The 19,167-nt window shown below is 37.3% G+C and overlaps 1 protein-coding gene across 11 annotated transcripts in view; it reads right to left on the reverse strand.

Moving 5' to 3' along the window:
• Nucleotides 1-19,167, reverse strand: part of grip2b (glutamate receptor interacting protein 2b) — a 202,840-nt gene that overhangs the window by 18,945 nt on the left and 164,728 nt on the right. For 8 of the 11 annotated variants that reach the window (XM_034314349.2, XM_026932610.3, XM_053227035.1 and 5 more), the window contains 10 exons: nt 18,640-18,792; nt 17,670-17,859; nt 9,320-9,465; nt 8,598-8,678; nt 6,113-6,176; nt 5,483-5,628; nt 2,610-2,754; nt 1,436-1,575; nt 399-587; nt 157-310 (listed from right to left, as the gene is read on the reverse strand). In XM_034314349.2, coding sequence (XP_034170240.1) covers nt 157-310; nt 399-587; nt 1,436-1,575; nt 2,610-2,754; nt 5,483-5,628; nt 6,113-6,176; nt 8,598-8,678; nt 9,320-9,465; nt 17,670-17,859; nt 18,640-18,792 — 1,408 coding nt within the window. The remainder of the gene's footprint in view (nt 1-156; nt 311-398; nt 588-1,435; nt 1,576-2,609; nt 2,755-5,482; nt 5,629-6,112; nt 6,177-8,597; nt 8,679-9,319; nt 9,466-17,669; nt 17,860-18,639; nt 18,793-19,167) is intronic. The other 3 variants (XM_053227038.1, XM_053227036.1, XM_053227037.1) reach the window with 3 other exon arrangements.

Here is a 19,167-nt window from a genome sequence, read left to right on the forward strand (position 1 = left end):
AACCCACAACCTTCAGGTTCACCTTCGGGTTGCAAATCCGACTCTCTATCCATTAGGCAACGACTGCCCCCAATAAACAGAGTTCTTGGGAGTACTCATGCTCATCACTGAATCTGGATCTCACCATGTGTGTACAGTAGATTGATGGAGTCTTACCCAGCATGCTTGTCCCAATCCTCCTCACTGAATCCTCCATCACTCAGCAGGTAGTTCTTGCGGTGGCCAGGAGGGGGAGTGCTGTCCCTGTTCTTGGCACTGCGCCACTCATGTGGATGTAAGGCGATACCTGCTACCTGGTGGATGTAGCCACCTATGAGGGAAGTGGAGAATCATGGCCAAGTGAATTATGCAGGGAAATCCTTTGGTGCAAGGCTTGCTTGTGGGTGTTCTGAACTTACTTTGGCTCCCATAACTAGCATCTATAGTCGATCCGTCCCATGATTCCATAGCCGAGTCTACGCTGGGTATGGTGGTGGAATAGATCTCTGACAACTTACTGGTCTTCTGAGAGTCCGTCATTTCTGAGTCATCATTATCGCTGAGCTCATTATCAAGATCTATAGTGTTCTTCTTCTTTTCATCTGCCACTAGGATGAATAAATATTAGTGATGCTATTTTGCAAACAGTGTTATGAATTTACTTAAAATGCTGATTTAAAGCTGTTACAGCTTCATGTATTTGTTTGTTTTTTCATTACATTTGCGTGCATCACTATGACAACAGGAACAACATTCTTCTATAATAAATCACTTCAGTTTATGATATTACAATATTATATGAATACTGCTGCTTGCTCTTCGAAAATGATTTACGCAATGTAACGGTGTAAAAGAAAGAAAAAGAATTTTTATAGATGAAGGTCAACTTTTGTACTATTATACTTACAATAGATGAAAGTTAACTTCATTCCCAGCTATAAACTACAGTTCATAATTACAGTCATATAGTATGGTACGTATCAGTCATATAAAAAAAATGGTTTATTATTTCTTATAAATGCACTGTAAAGTAAGAAAACGCTCAGTCTAAATGCAGCTAATATCTTAAGTTCAGGCATATGAATAACTTTTCAATACATAAATTAATAATTTAATAATTTAGCTGGCCAGCACACAGTATTCTGAATCTTATACTGTATACATGTGTGCAAAAGCTGACCAAAAATGCTGGAAATGAGAAGAAACTATCAGGAATATCATATCTACCTCAGATTTGTTAGTAAACTACTGAAAAAAATTCTAACAATTATAACATGACTACACTTACATGCAATCTGAAATGCAATCTGAATGATGGCTACATTCCATAGATCTTCTTTGTCAAAAGCTCAAAGCTATCCTTGAGCTTGAAACTACCCATTTTGACTTCTGAATACCACGCTCTTTTTTTAATTAAAACATTGTGAACATAGCAGAAATTGCTGTTAGAACTTACCGTCGATCTGCTTTTTGATTTTCAGCGTCACGCTCTCGCCAGCCATTTGAAGTAAGTGGATGGCTTCACTCAGAGGTTTGCCTTTCAGACTCACGTTGTTAATGGCAAGGATTCGATCTCCAACATGAATAGCCCCCGTTCTATAAAAAATAACCACAAAACACTTAAACAGCTTAAAACCAAATGAGTGTGACCTACAATGTTCAATCATCTCCTCAAAACTAAATTTACGATGTAGGTATGGTCGCAAATTACCTGCCGTGTAGTCTTTATAATGTAATATTTAGGATGTGGTCAAGAGTGAAAAAAAAAAGATGAATGCGGTAGAACATAATCCACATAATAGTAATAAACTCAATTGAGCTCAGATTAGAGAACACCTTTGCGGACACCGATTATTTAATTATGCAAACTTTCCATTTATATTCATCATGAATACAAAAGATGTCTGGTGATTATATTATATTGTACTGCGTTGTTGTCAATTTCTTTCCATAATATATTGCAACAACGGCCTTGGAGAACACTTTCATTCATTCATGATTTTGTTCAATTGAACAAAAGATAACACTAAGATAATACATACTAAGTTCCTTTATCTGTTTGATTAATTCTTGCTCATTTCCTCACCACTGATTTGTTGTTAAGACCATTAAAAGCTTAATATTTTGCCATTTTGGGCCCTTTTTTTGAATAGTTGCATATGGCTTAAAAAAAAAAAAAACGCTCTATACTCTACAAGTTACAAAACATCCTCAAGACAATATTCTAGCTCTTTAAACAAAACATCCACTCTGACTGCAGTGGAACAAAGGTCGAAAACAAAGATGTAAGCAATAGTTGATACACACCAGTGGCGCCAAAATGGCTCAATAAAGTTGAACCATCAGTGGTACCATGTAGTGATCTGATAAAATCAATGATCTTCTAATTACTTTTCCCCAATCTAGTTTAGCTTCTTTACACTCTAATCATGTGAGTTATGAAGTTCACTCACCTCTTGTGTGATGACTTTACAGAGGCTATAACAACAGCTATAAAACTCAGCTTGGGAATTTATGCACCTCGCTATCTTTTGGCAATTGCAGGACAGCATGGTAAAATAAGGTAATAGAACTCATGGGTCTTTAACCTCATGGGTCTTTCCAGACATTTATTTTGTCTGTGGATTCACCTTTCAGCTAGACCTCTCTTGGTGAGGCCTGAGATGACAATGGGGTCAAAGGGCTCCTCGGTGCCTGAGATGGTGATGCCCAGGGGGCCGCCGTAGCGCTTCAGCTCCACTGTGTAGATGATGGAGCCTGATGTCTCCTGCTCATCTGCAGAGAAAGGCAGGGGTGCGACAATTAGGCCAAATGTCTATGTGTTATGTGAGTGCTTGAGAGTGTAGACTAGATGTGCTTATGTTTTAATAGAAGCATATGTTGATATCGCATGCTATAAGGGTTGTCCAGTATGCTTTGATAATAAAACACCTTGTTACTGATAGGTAGTAAAAATTTTTTTAGTCCTTCCACTGAATACTCTGACTAGCTGTCCCTGAATATATGCTATCTAAATAACTAGTAAATCAATGAATTACTATACAAGAAGTGTGGTACATACTTAAAACCATTGGTACCGTGGTCCTGTGTGTAATTCTAACAAAGCGGTTTGAAATCTCAAATTCTCAAGCAAAATATTCATGGCAAATTTACTTCCTGGTCTTTTGTGGCTTTACATATAACCACCAAATATCACATTCATCATTTCGATTTAAGAATCAGGTCACAGTCAGCAAAAGACATTTCAAAATGGAGTAATGAAACCCAGATACTAATGAAAATAACATGACAGTAAATACAATGCTTAAAGGCTTGCTATGACTCATATGAATATTACAATCTGGATGTCTAAAATAAAAATTCTAAACATCTAGTACTTCCCAGATATATATTCCTGGGCAAAAAAAGGGCCAAGTCCAAAATGGCAAATTTTTAAGCTTTTAATGGTCTTAACAACAAATCATTGGTCAGAAAATTAGCAGGAATGAAACATTTGCATGAAACATCCACCATTTGCTGGTTTACTTTTGCTGCAGTGAACTGTTTGTTTGGGCAAAAGCTAGAAACAGGGAAATTCACTCATATAATCTTTTTGTACACAAAGGTAAAATCATGATAATGATTAAAATGTTTGATATAAAATTTAACTAACACATGTCTAGGTGTACAAAATTTTCCAAAAATATCTTCTGGGATGTTTTTCTTAAAAGATAACACTAAGATAATACATACTAAGTTCCTTTATCTATTTGATTAATTCTTGCTCATTTCCTCACCACTGATTTGTTGTTAATATCATTAAAAGCATTTTGGGCTTGGCCCTTTTTTTGGCCAGGAGTGTAGTTCAGGAACAAGAAATGATCCGTGATTTATCTTTATTCTGTAGTCTATGTCAGCACCAGGTGGCAGGGTTTAATACTGCATGTTTGCCCAAGCCTCAATATGGGCAACACATGTTTTGTTTTATTTTTAATATACTGTCATGTAAAGATTATTTAAAGGAAAGCTATGTCAACACACATGGTCTCAGACCGAGCTAGGTTCAGAAAACCAGGCCAATGTTCTAGATGAAATATCTGTCAAAATACGATACAATCAAAATGTCAAAATGGACGTAGTCTGGGAAAATGTACATTCAACAAAAACACATGAAACATACAAAAAAAAAAAGAATAGTGCACCTCCTGTTCATACATGTATTCATTTTCAACACAACACTACAACAATTATTATTATTATTATTATTATTATTATTATTATTATTATTATTATGTCCATTCTGGTTACATCTGTGAAAGAAATCATATCATCAATCAGTCCTTCTGTAATACTGCTGTAGTGTTGTGTTGAAAATGAATACATGTATGAACAGGAGATGCACTATTCTTTTTTTTTGTAAGTTTCATGTGCTTTTGTTGAATGTAGATCCCATTGCGACTAAGACTACAACCATCTCCATTAACATGAACATTCTGTGGTCCTTACTAACTGCGTGTCTAGGGTAATGGACGTTTAAATTAGGCTACAAGTTTGTTTATATTTTGGGATTATCGACTCGAGTGATGTAGCTGAGGTTGAGGAACTGCCAAAGCCACAATTCACACACCATGCTGACAGTGCTGGCATTTCTATCTCTAGGTTGGTTTTTTCAGTGTTTTCTAGTGTTTCCAGAGGGTGTAGGGTTCATTGTATAAACACTTCTGGTTTAAATCCAAAAACAGATACAGATACAGAATACCCAGCTACACTATATAGCCAAAAGTTTGCGGACACCTGACCATCACACCCATATGTGGTTGTTCCCCAAACTGGTGCCACAAATTTGGAAGCACACAATTGTATAGAATGTCTTTGCAGACTATAACATTACAATTTCCCTTCACTGCAACTAAGGGGGACAAACCTGTTCCAGCATGACAACGTCCCTGTGCACATTGTCATTATCACGTGAAGACATGTTTTGCCAAGGTTGGAGTGGTAGAACTCGAGTGGCCTGTACAGAGCCCTGACCTCAACCCCACTGTACACCTTTGGGATGAACTGGAATGGTGACTGCCCCCCAGGCCTCCTCGCCCAACATCAGTACCTGACCTCACTAATGCTCTTGTGGCTCAATGCGCAAATCCCCACAGCCACGCTCCAAATGTAGTGGAAAGCCTCCCCAGAGGAGTGGAGGATAACAGCAAATTGGGACTAAATCTGGAATGGGATGTTCAACATGCACATGCTGTATGAATGTTATAGTCAGGTGTCCACAAACTTTTGACCATATAGTGTATGAATATTTGGATATTTGGAGCATGATACAGATAGTGACAGATACAGATAGTGACACTGCGTTACAGCCTTTACTTTCTTTATAGCACAGCGCTGCTGAATGCTGTATTCAAATTGGTCAGAAAGTGTTGATTAATCTTCTGTAACAGCAGCTCTGACAGCAGATCAGATCAGGCTGCAAGGTTTATACACACCTGAACACAGACATGCACACGTCTGTTCTTACCAGAGTTGTCTTCATCCTTGCGTATCTTGAGCTTGACCAGGTCTTCACTCTGTTGAAGGATCTGCATTGCATCTTCCATTGAGCAGCTCTCCAGTCGAATGTTATCTATAGCCAGCAGCTTGTCTCCAGGCTCCAAAGTCCCTGTTCTACAGTGGGAAAGAATCAAATACAGAGAAAACGTGGGAACGATGCCTTTATTAATAAAACATGGCTGCTCTAATTTATTTGTAGAATAGTATCATCTTCCCTGGTTTTGATTAATATTAACCCATTATTAATAAAAGTATCGCCTCGGAATAGTGAAAAACCAAAATCTACACTGCCACATGACGTAATTTCACACTTAGTCATTTTAAATATTTTTCAGAAGCAAGTGATTAAGACATAGAGGTAACAAAAACAGAAATTACTGTATTACTCAAATTATGCTTCAGGCAACTATACAATACTTTTAGCACTGATGCGGATTTCAGTGTCCGAGGAGAAGAAGGAAGAAATGCCACCTGTTCTAACACTACAGGAGGCAAAAATTGACTTCTGAGGACATTTTGCTCTGTCTTGCTTAGAACCACATGTTTAGGTTAATTAGTTTTGAATGGCATCCTTTAGAACCCAGAAATCTGGCCCTACCTGTGAGCCATGCTTCCTTTCTTTATGTCAGATATGATCAGGGGTTCGCCCGGCTTTTTACTGGCTGTTGGAGACAATGTAGACAATGCAGATTAAAGTATTTAACACAGACCTACTGTACACACATACACACCAAACACAAACACACACACACACAAGAGACAGCACTGAGATAAATCTGGAACGATACAGCAGTGAGATGGAAATGGTGTGAACATTCCTAGAAAGCAGCTGGCCTGAATCAAAACTGCATTATTATTAAAACCAGAAGTAATAAAAATGTGCTTTGGACATGGAATGGATTCCTGTGAGACACTCAAGGGACTAAGAGCAAGGGTGCCCCCTGATGGCCAAGTTTGGAACACAACCCGATGACGGTTCCTCAGACACCGGTTCTCAAAGTGGGATCTGTGAAGCATAGCCAGAGGGGGGTTTGTGGTATTTTTTTATTTTATATTTAGTTACAGCAGAAAACACCATTATCAAAATTATTATATTTATTTTTGAGTTCTAGTTATTAGCCTGTTTGACTGATCGTTTGAATTTTATGGGTTTAAACCAAACCATAATATCTCAAAAATGGCTATAAATACTGCGCACTTGGACCAAAAATGATCCGACAGTGGAAAGTAAAGGATTAAAAAGATCTATGACTCTAATAAAAAATATTATTGTAGATATTTTAATCAACCAAGAATCCCTAAAATGTATTTAGACAGTATTAAAATTGCAAATATTTTGTATCACATTAACAGTTTTTCCTAATTTTATTAAAAGTGATAGATATTTTGTTAGATTAACTGTGACCGGTTTCCAGTTCATCCCAAAGTGAGGTTGAGGTCAGGGCTCTGTGCAGGCCACTCGAGATCTTCCACTCCAACCTTGGCAAACCACAGACCTTGCATTGTGCACAGGGACATTATCATGCTGAAACAGGTTTGGGCCTCTTAGTTCCAGTGAAGGGAAATCTTAATGCTACAGCATACAAAGACATTCTATACAATTATATGCTTCTAACTTTGTGGCAACAGTTTGGGGAAGATCCCCATATTGGTGTGATGGTCAGCTGTCCATGTAATTTTGGCCATATTGTCGATTTGGTTTGTGTAATCTTATAGGAAATATTAGATAATTTTCACTTGTTAAGATATCATTTTTTGCAATAAAACTGCAGACCCCCTGGTTACATGTCGTGGACCCCTGTAAGACGCACAGCTCCAGAATGTGAGCTGAACAATGGAAGTGAGCAGAAGTGAAGGCTGGATCATATTTGTGTGTGTGAGGAATGAAAGGGGATAAATGATCAAAGCTGACAGATGTGGATTTGAAAATAGTTCTGCTTCAAGATGTATAGGTTGTGCTGATGCTGTCAGATTATGATTGATACCTCTTCAGCTTAAACAAGAATATAAAAGAGCCAAATTTCTTACTGAATGATATTTAACTGGAATGTCAGTGTGCCTGGGATATGACATTACATTAAATATGTCTAAAAAAAGGTAATAATAGAAGGAAGGAACCAGAAAGCAAGGTTGCCAAAGGGGAATTAATTAAACGGAGAAGAGATGGCAGACTCAAGTTAACATGTCATGACACAGAGTAGGAGAAGGAGACGTGAATAGCAGAATAGCAGAATTTTCCTATAACAGCACACCATCATGGTTTATTCTTTACACGCTTCAAAACCTCTTAAAAAATGCGTATATTAAAAGTGTCACAGTTCTCAAATCTCACTACATTGTGCTGCTATATTGTAAAAGTAGTTTCACTGTTAGAATTAGTTTGTTTTTGTGTATTTTAAACATTGAAAGGCTCTTTTCCCCATTGACCTTGCTAACAAGTAATGCCAGTGCTAACCTTACTAACAAGTAATGCATGCCTTTTTTTTTTTTTTAATTCAACCACAGCTACATCTTCATTGATGCCAAGCAGACTTATCAATGTGGTTTAGGACATATTATGACATATTGTGATCCATAAACATGAGCAAAACTTCACTGTAGAGCTAAATACTGTAACTTCATAGGGACATATGTCTTGAACAATAAGAATCTCTTTACCTTCGTGTGTCTTTCCACTCAGGAAGAGGTTACTTATTGGGTCACATGTGACATTTTGCATTATATCTCTTAGACATGGCTTTAAAAGTTTGAAGAATTTGAAAAATCGGTACGGAAAGCTGCTAGGTTTGTGAATGATAATATTGAGAAAATGAGATGAAAATGATACAAATGAGATTATGTAGCTCAACAATACAATCTGAAGCAATTACATGAATATTTGGGAGTGCACTTTACTGAAAAGATTTTGAGCAAGAGTTCTTGTTAGCTATGTAGTTCCAGTGCAAATATCTGATACTGAACTTGTCTTGTGGAAGATTGCGGAACACTTTCTTTTGCAGAATTGTTCCTTTGAAATGAAGCCAGAAAGGGAGAAAGAAGAACTTGATACTAATACAGCATGCATGAACTAAGTTGGCTCTTACCACTGATCGTGATCCCAAGCTCGACTCCTCTCTTCTTCGGCAGCTTCACATGAAAGGTACCGCTACTGGGCACAACTGACTCTATTGAATAGCAAAAGGAGTGTGATTGAAATGTCTTCCATATGAAATATAAAAAGTATACAGTACACTAGACAGCCAAACATTTGTGGACACCTGACCTTCACACCCATATATGGATCTTTCCTAAACTGTTGCCGCAAAGTTGGAAGCACAGAAATGTCTAGAATGGCTGTGTATGTAGAAATGCTGCAGCATTGCAATTTCTTTTCACTGAAACTAAGGGGCCTTGCCTGAACAGCCCAAACATGGTTTGCCAAGGTTGGAGTGGAAGAACTCGAGTGGTCTTCACCTGAGAACCCTGACCTCAACCCCACTGAACACCACTGGGATGAACTGGAATGCTGACTGCACCCCAGGCCTACTCGCCTGACATCAGTACCTGACCTCGCTAAAGCTTTTGTGTCTGAATGAGCACAAATCCCCACAGCCACACTCCAAAATCTAGTGGAAAGCCTTTCCAGAAGAGTGGAGGTTATTACAACAGCAAAGGGAAGTCCAAATCTGCACATATGGGTGTGATGGTTAGGTGTCCACAAACGTTTGTCTATATAGTGCATACTAGTTAATTATTACAGAAGCATTTTATTAGTGTATTTTCCTGTCATCTTGCAGATTTATAGTATCTACTTGAATATACAAACCTGCTACATCAAACTCAATCTCTAGCGTGACTTTATTAGTCAGAGCAGCATCTCGGAGCAGCTGATTGGCCTCCTCCATCGTGCCATCTTCTGTAGGAATGCCATTGATTGACAAGAGCCGGTCACCAACCTGGAGCAGCCCACACCTGCCAATCAAGCCGGCATCATTAAAACAATGGCAACTACATTTGAAGTAACCAGAAAAAATATCTAAGCCTATGTAATATCGAAGCAGATTCCAGATAGAATTGAACTCTCATATCTAATGCACCCTTGTGCAGTATGTTTTTTTTTTTTTTTAACACAAAGACACGCTCTCTCGAGCACCTTTGATGCATCTTATGATGAAATAATTTGCAGAACAGATAGATAGTGCCACTTGAGGACTCGACTGATGTGAAGCGGCAAAAATGTGTCAGAAGAGCTCTTTTGTAGAATAATAATGAGCTGCGCTAATCAAACATAGCAGTGTTTGCTGTAATCTAAATTTAAATGAGAATACAAATGCCATCTAATTGTAATGAAATGGAAATGACGACGATGGGAGTGTTACTGTGATTTCTGCGTTCCAATCATTAAAAAAAAAAAATCATACATAGCCAGTACATCTGCGATTGCACACAAATAGTACATGGATGATTATTATCCACAGCTATCAGTGAGTACTGCCATCATTTCTTCTGCTCCATTTTCAAGCATGACTCATGTTTTATGTGTACCCAAACACATTAATCTCCATCAAAGGCTTCATTAAATGAATCATCATATCATCTACATATTGCAGCCACAGTATGGCTGTAAGATGGTACGCTTGGTAAATTGTACCATTAAGTGTAAATTCATGCAGATGGTGCAATTCACAGCATTAAGGTAATATCACCAATCTGATCACAAGCGCTAACAGAGAGAGTGCATCGTATAGTTATATGTGAATGAGTGCACCTACGTTTGAAAAGGTAACTTGTTTATTTCATCAATCTGTTAGTAAGAAGTAAAATCAGAAAGTAGTGTTTAAAGATAATGGTTGCTTCATGGTAGTGCAGTGGGTAGCACTGCCGCACAACTCCAGGGATTCAATCCCGAGGCTTTCAATTCTTGCCTTGCACCCAGTGTTCCCAGGATAGGCTCCGGATTCACCGCCACCCTGACCAGGATAAAGCGGCTCCATGGATTGGTAAGCCAGGGACGCTAAAGCAGCGGTCACACCAGACATAAATGAAGTAAAAAAAAAAAGCCTGTTCACTTGAATGGAAGAGATGAAAGATATTCACTTCTGGTTGCAGTAAATGTTGTATCTACTTCCTCTGATTTCACTTTGTGCTAAGTTCCTCTTGATGAACTTTAACCCTGCGAATCCACTAATCTTGTAAGCATGGGCCAATAGAAATCAAGAGTGTGTGGCTGAGGTCAAGTCTCTCTAGAAGACTCAACATGGAGAACCTGCTTATCATTACCATTTCTGCTTGTTCTGGTCCACTGTCAACATTATGACTCTTATCAATCACAAACAGTAAACTAGCTAGCTAGCTAGCTCCACCTTGCCAAAGAAATTTGCAAGGCAAAAATCTGGTGTGACTGCTACTTAAGAGTGTTTTTTTTTTTTACTTCCGGGTCTTCACAGTTCTGACCTCTGGGCTCATTTGGGCAATGACATCATCATCACCATCATCATCATAACATAGAATAATCCTTTCAAACCACAGAACAGTTAGCCAAATTTATGTCACTTTGTGTATGCAAAAATTGAATGAAAGTTAACATTTCATTGGTGTGTATATAGCAACTGGTGCCTTTTCACTTGCATTCTTAATGTTTCCTCCACTATTTTTTACACTGCCAAACTTGAAAAAGGCGGTAATGTGACAAGGTCAACCAATCATGTTACTCACTGCCCAACTCACTGCTCAGAGCAGATCACATTTAGGAGCAAATTACAGCCAGACAAATTAAATCCCAGACCATCAATTTCAGGTGGACCACAGATCAGTTTTAGATTACTTTTTTTTTTTTTAAAGCAAATTTTACCCAAAATGCATGTCACAACCCCAGCAGCAGATTACATTTAGGAGCAGATTACATTTAGGAGCAGATTATGGCACCACAATATATCCCAAACCATCATTTTCAGGTGGACCAGAGATCAGTTCCCACGACTTCACCTGGGTTCAAAAACAGTTTTCACACTTCCAGTAAACCCTCAGTGCAAACAGGTTTGGAAACAGTGCAAAAGTCTAAGACTTTTTTTTCCCCAGTTTAATCAGTGGCCAATTCCCACCCATCAGCTGAGTCTAACATCCAGGGTAGCTACCAGTTTGGAAAGGTGAAGCTGTAAGGCAGCTAAACACACTTGGAGGAGATCATAAAGTGTCCGATTCTGTATATGTGAGCACTGATTGATGAGGGAAAGAGGCTAATAAACCAAAATAATGTTTAGAGATTTCACAAACCCACTCTACAGACAGATCACATGGTAATGCTAAAGGAGTACCTAATAAGGAGATCTACAAGAGAAGGATAGACCAAAAGCCAAACAGTGTAATATGAGTTATAGGCTGTGGACTTTCAGAGCCACCTATATACACAGTTCACCAAGCTGTAACTCTACATCTGACCCTATGCTCATGGAGTATGTGAAGGTACAAACACTGACAAAACACAGAGCAGAACTGTGGAAGCTCCACGTCAGACCTGCATTCAATTAGCCTACTTCTGCTTCTGCTACAGTTACCCCTCTCTATCTGTACTCTAACAAAACTTATCTGCAGATTCTGCTCTCAGATCTCTAGTCTTTGGAGAACTCAAGAATTTAAAGTTTAAACTAGATATAGTTTTTCTACATTTTTGAGATGGCATGGGAAAACCTGCCAGATGTTGCTACAACTGAAATTCTGGAAAACAGCCAAAAATGACAAAAAAATGTTTTTCCTGCTAATAATATACCCCTGGGCAAAAAAAATGGGCCAAGCCCAAAATAGCAAAATATTAAGCTTTTATTGGTCTTAACAACAAATCATTCATCAGGAAATGAGCAAGAATTAAACACATAGATAAAGGGAGTTAGTATAGGAAGCTTTTCCCTTTGGTTTCTTTAAATGTTTAAACCTTGTGGTCCTTGATGGGCTGCATCAGATGCGGCAGATAACCAAATAATGACTCATCTTTTAAGGAAAAAAAAAAACAAAAAAAAACAGAAGATATTTTTTGGAAAATTTTGTATACCCAGACATGTGTTAGTTTGAATTTTACATCAAACATTTTAATCATTATCATGATTTTACCTTTGCATACAAGAAGACTATATAGATGTGAATTTCCCTGTTTGTAGCTTTTCCCCAAACAAACAGTTCACTGAAGCAAAAGTAAACCAGCAAATGGAGGCACAGGAGCTCTCAGGAGTGCATTTGTTTCATTCTTGCTAAATTTCTGACCAATGATTTGTTGTCAAGACCATTAAAACCTTCATATACACAGCTTAATGCATTTATTTTGCCTATGAATGTATACTTCGTCTACTTTAGGAATACAGAAATATATTTAACTAAAATTACTTAAAAATGTTTTTAGGTTGATTTCTACAGCTGTCTATAGCCTTGCTAACGAAGTTTCATTTCCTCATGATTTTTGGATCGTTACATGTCACAGTGAAACGGACATTAGCCTAATCAATTCAGTGTGCAGTTAGATATCAGCTGTCAAATTGTCTACAATGCTTCTGCAGCATCCTATTATCATCATCGAACAGATAGTGTGTAACAGTAATGTTTCACACTCTGAACAACAGCGGACAAAGTTTTAAAATGTTAAATGACCTCAAAAAATACTAGCCAACAGAATTGATCGGCCGAGTGAAGAGACGATGCCGAGGCTCGTGTTTAAACGCTGTGAGTGACTCAGGTGAGAGATTAATGTGGATGAGGCTGATAATTAAACCGAAACTTATTTCCTGTTGTAAACTTATAGTTCTTTAAAATTTGGCAGTAAATTTGTTTTTCCACAAGTAGATTAGGTTATAAACACTGAAAAATGATTAACGGATTCACTTTTTGAAATTAAATTTCCACTTACATATTAAAAATATGTAGCTTTTATATGTTGATTTAATGTCCATGTTACTACACTAAATTAAGTTATATTAAGTTGTATATATACATATTTCTATTTAAGCGTAATATAAACCTTACCTATTTACTTTTTGTTGAACTTACATATTTTACTTATGTGAAAATTAAATATTTTATTATTAATATTAATTAATTTCCAAGAATTATTTTTTCCTAGTAAATTTAAAGGTAGGTAGGACAACTTTTAGCGCAACTGGAATGAAATGTATGTAATTTTATCCTTTATCACAGACATTAAAACATCACACATTTGCTAAGAGAGATCTGAGGAGCTTGGTTTATGCTGGAAAAGAAGTAGATTCCGCCTCAGGAAACCTAAATCTGTAATTGCTTTGTAATCAGGCTAATATTTTTTGGGAGTAATAATTCAGGTTTCAAAGTTTTACAAGTCCTTCTCCCCTTTCAACAATATTTGGGTGGTCCTAAACTAGCGTAACGCTTGTATAAGCTTCACCATTACCAATTGCAAGGTCTTGTCCACATAGCTTTTGCGAAACTATGCATTCAAACTTGAAAATTAATGCTTCAAATCAGAGCAACCTAGCAACAAAAGCTAGCTTAACAAATGTCTATACTGATGATATAATTAGTTAGCTTGGTTCATGTAGGGATGTATAATACCCATATTCCTTGCTTTCACTGGGGGTATAATGATATAACTAAGGGACGAGTTCAAGTCATGTCTAGGGTGGTTAAATATGGAATTGCAATGATGACTCGGTTGACCTTTTATGAACGTCATATTAGCACAAAACATAGAATATAATTTTTGTCCTGTAACTGCATTATAATGCATAATAATAATGCATTTATAATATAAAGGTATATATATTCAGCTGTTCTGTAACCATCCATGAACACGCACTGGAAACTGCACAATATTTCAGGGGAGTTCAAGCCTGAAAATGTGTTCAATGAAAAAGTGAAAAGCATCGCAGAGCAGTCATGATGTGACACATTTGCTTCACCCCTTCTGGTGTAAAATAAGCTTAAAAGCGAGCGTTTTAGGAGCAGCAAAGCTGTCATGCTTATGCCTTATGCAGCAGGATTACCCAGTATAGTGTTACATTTGTTTTATTTTATTTCCATAAATACCATGAAATGCCAAACATACATACATCCAACCATACATTAGAGATTAAAAGCTCTTGGATCAATCCTTTAGGAATGTTTATGGCATAACATTTAGGACCATATTCAAATTTAATGCAATTTAATACTTGTTAAAGCCTTAAATCTGTACAATGTTTGTTATTTTAGATGTTACAACTTATTAAATGCTTATTAAAGCCTTAAATACATAAAATGTTTGTTATTTTAGAAGATTTTCTTAGAAGACTTAATTTAGAAGACTTTTTAAGGACCCACAGAGACCCTGAACGAAAAACGGCAAATTGAAATAGATAGGAAAGTGAAAATGAAAACAAAGAACTGACCTAAGAATCGATAGTAACTGACACTATAATTGATTATAGTGTCCTTTTAGGAATTTCCCATTTTTTTCTATTTGGCACAATTTTTATATATAATATAATTTTCAAACCATTATTGCAGTTTAAAGAAACCATTACAACAGTTTGTAGAAATGTAGCCAAGATTTCTATTTGGATTAAGAAAATGAATACCTCTTGAATTATAACAAGACTGGAGACTGACATTGACCATTTTCTCCAGAATCAACACCATAGCATGAAATTTTCTCAGCTATGCCTCATGGCATCTCACATCACTGAAAACAAGCAGGAAGGAAAACAAACTGAATGAGAACCATTCATAGTCATTTGTAATGGGATTCAAAACACTGGCCTACTGTCACACTGATGAGCTGATGAGAATTCGTGCACCACGCTGCGTAAACATGACTACGACAAACTCCAGCTTCCTAAACATCTTCAAAGCTAGACCGCCAACTTCAAATCACCCTGATAAGAGGTGAAATTCTGCTTCTTCTTCACCCCTGCTGAGCTTTGACCCAGATTCTGATTTAAAATCAACTGATATGTGCCAGCGTCTTTCCCTATGAAGTACACAGACTGCTGTCATCAGCTCATCGAGCCCTCATGCTGCATAATTTTCATTTCATTTCACAGAATATAAATGGGCATGAATCACCCTTCAGGATGTGAAGGGTCAACAGGAAGATGAGATGAGATGAGATGAGACCACTGCAGAGCCGGAGATGAATTGGTAATCACAAACAGCCCACAGAGTGTTGGTCTCTTAGAATAGTAGATGGATATTAGGCCAGCCCTGTGCAATATACACCACAGTCCACTTTATTAGGAACACCTGTATAATTATGCAATTATCAAATCAGCCGGTCATGTGTGAGTGCATAAAGTCATGCAGATACAGGCCAAGAGCTTCAGTTACGTTCACATCAAATGGGGAACATGGGAAAAAATGTAACGTAGACTGTGGCATGGTTGTTGGTGCCAGATGGGCTAGTTTGAGCATTTCAGAAACTGCTGATCTCATGGGGTTTTCACACACAATAGTCTCTAGACTTTACACGTAATGCCTTGTGATAGAGAGAGGTCAGAGGAGAATGGCCAGACTAGCTGGAGTTCACAGCAAGGCTACTCAAATAACCACTCTGTACAACCGTGGTGAGGAGAAAAGCATCTCAGATTGCACAGCACATTGAATCTTGAAGTGGATGTCCTACAACAGGAGAAGACCACATCCGGTTCCACTCCTGTCATCCAACATGGTAGTTGCATGATTGTATGCACTACGCTGCTGCAACGTGATTGGCTGATTGGATAATTGCATGAATGCACATAATAAAGTGTCTAATAAAGTGGTCAGCGAGTCTCATCTCATAATTGAGGATGTGTGTATGAGGGTTTTTGTATGAGTGTCATGCATAGGAGAAAGATAACAGAGAGATAGTGAGTCAGAGAGGTTATATATGTATGTGTGCGTGTGTGTGTGTGTGTGTGTGTGCGCGTGTGTAGCCTTAAATCAGGATGAGGAACATTATTATTATCATGGCCTTCTTCTGAAGATAAACCAGTATCCCTGTATCCTCTCTGTGGTCTGATCAAAGGAAGGAACGAGGACTAACATAAAATCGACTTTTAGGAGAATTACTCTTAAAAACAACATCATCGTAAAGACAAAGGGCCCAGATACTCTGTTGCTTCATATCATCAGTAGTTTTTCAATCTTAGAACATCAAATACACTCATATAATTTTCGTTTGCCTTCCAATCACTTAGGATCAAGACTCTACGACAAGAGCAATTAATTGTCTTATATAGAGATGTCACAGTCTTAATCGTTCTTATACCACAGCTCTGACTGGTTAGGTGATGATTAATTTTCTATAATAGCATGACTCTTACAGTAGTTCCAGCAAATTACAGGTTTCTCTTAATGCACTCATTCTAATATGTCATACACTTGTATGGTGGACGTTCAACACAATCTAAACCTAACAACAGATGGATTAAAAAGCATGTTGTTATTTGACCAACCATTGATATGGTGAAGCTTTCTGTAAGGAGATGCTTATTTTACATTTATGCAAGGAATCTCCAATATCAGCGCTTTGTAATGGTCAGTAAGTTTTCTTCTGATAACGCATGACAAGCTGAGTTTTTTGTCTTATTAACTTCAAGCTTGAGTTTGGTGCTCTAATATAAGTGATAACAGATACCTATTTCCTGGATACACAATACATATAACTGTAAATGAATAAAAAGCATGCTGTTATTTTTTCCTAAAAAAAATGTTATAACTGGTAAATTGCTGTAGAGGAACAAACCACTTTGGGATGTGCTTTTATAGGAAAATAATAAACGTATTATTTAACAGTAACTCCGCTTCATGTTAGGCCGCATCACACCAAAAGAGCCGCTGATTATTTTCCTATAGCAGCACACCACATAGTTTTTTTTATTTCTAACTTAATCATGGGAACCACACAGAAATTGTCCATAGTAATTCTGCACAGTTTTCTTTTTCTTTTTATTTTTTGTGCTTAGAAATGGCTTGTGGATAGACACTAGCTAATAAGTCAGTATTAACACGTTCTTCATTTGCATGCTGTTGTTTGACATGGATTCAAGTTAAACAAATCCAAACACTACTCTGAGAGTTATAGGGATATTACTCAACAACTTCATAACCATCAGTTTCATAGTATTATGGTTAACTAGCTAAGTTACACAGTGTCTCGTCCCAGCACCCCTGAGTTAGTGTGTGTGTGTGAAGCCACTCACTTTTCAGCTGAGCTGTCAGGCTCTATAAATCGGATTACTGGGGGTGCGGAAAGCGTCTCAGTGGCGAATATTCCCCCCTGCAGCTGAACTCCGAAGCCGCTGAGAGGATCTCCTGTTAGAGTGACCTCGCTGGACTCTGTATGAACTATCTGACCTCCAGGACCCACTGAACTCGAGGCTAGAGACACTGCTAAAAAAAAGAGCAAGAAGTTCTTAGTTAGAAGTTAGAAGTAGGACTGATTTCTGGGTTGGTAAATACTCCAAAAAAAATCAATGAATTAATTAAATATAATACAATAAATTGATGGTAATTAGATAAGTGTTGCAATGTAAACATTTTTGTGTCCTTTATCGAATTCATATATATATATGAAGTATATACATATATACATATATAAAAGTCCAAATACACTATACATACATACATGCATACATATATATATATATATATATATATATATATATATATATATATATATATATATATACATATACATATATATATATATATATATATATATATATATATATATATGTATGTATGTATGTACAGTGTATTTGGACTTTTGAAGTTGCCATTACAGATTAAAAAGATGATTTTATTAACAATATTGCCAGCTGTCAACTAAACATTCTAGCAATTTATATTATGTTGGGCTGAGATTTTTCTCTGAGGCATCAAACTGTGTATCTCTCCATAAATCAATGCAGAGGGAAGAGCAAATGCCAAAGCTGTACGAACACATCCAGGATCATATTGTTGTATCAAACGAAAATAAACGATGGATCTGGAAACTCAGTGCGACTGTTGTTCCTCTGATATGAGGCTTAGATTTGAAAGTTCAGCCAGATATGCTCAAGCACTGGCACATAAACTCATAAACTCTTCATTTGTTATCTCATTTAGACACCACACACATACACACACACACACACACACACAGACACACACACAGACTAAAACACTTACACGAGCTCTTGTGCTCTTTTTTCCTCTGTCTCCTCTTGAGCATGGAGTTGCGGGGGCTCATAGGATGGGGAGTGCGGGGCAGAGTGCTGGATGACTGACTCGTCATGCCTGATGTAGTGGTGGATGCGGGGGAGAAATTAGTGCAGACTACAGCTAGTGAAGGAGAGAGAGAGAGAGAGATATCACAGGTTTATATTAATGCACTCATTCTAACACATTATTGTTTCTATAGTAACAACATACACAGGGACTCACTGTATATAGTAATTGCTCCATAATAATCTAAAAGCTAACAATAAACACATACAGAAAAAACAAAGAAAAACATACTTTGGTACTGTCGATATGGTGAAACTTTCTGTATGAAAATGTTTATTTACCATTTATGGAAGGAGTCTCCATTATCAGTGCATGAATTTAAGGCACAGGAAAGTTTTCTGACACAGGAAAGTCTAAGGACATAGGACGTTGAGCTTTTTTGCCTTACCTTTAAAAACATCAAGCTATAAACGTTTAAAGCTCTTTATA

The sequence above is a fragment of the Pangasianodon hypophthalmus genome, chromosome 20 (genome assembly GCF_027358585.1).
Source record: "Pangasianodon hypophthalmus isolate fPanHyp1 chromosome 20, fPanHyp1.pri, whole genome shotgun sequence".
In the NCBI taxonomy this organism is placed as follows: domain Eukaryota; kingdom Metazoa; phylum Chordata; class Actinopteri; order Siluriformes; family Pangasiidae; genus Pangasianodon; species Pangasianodon hypophthalmus.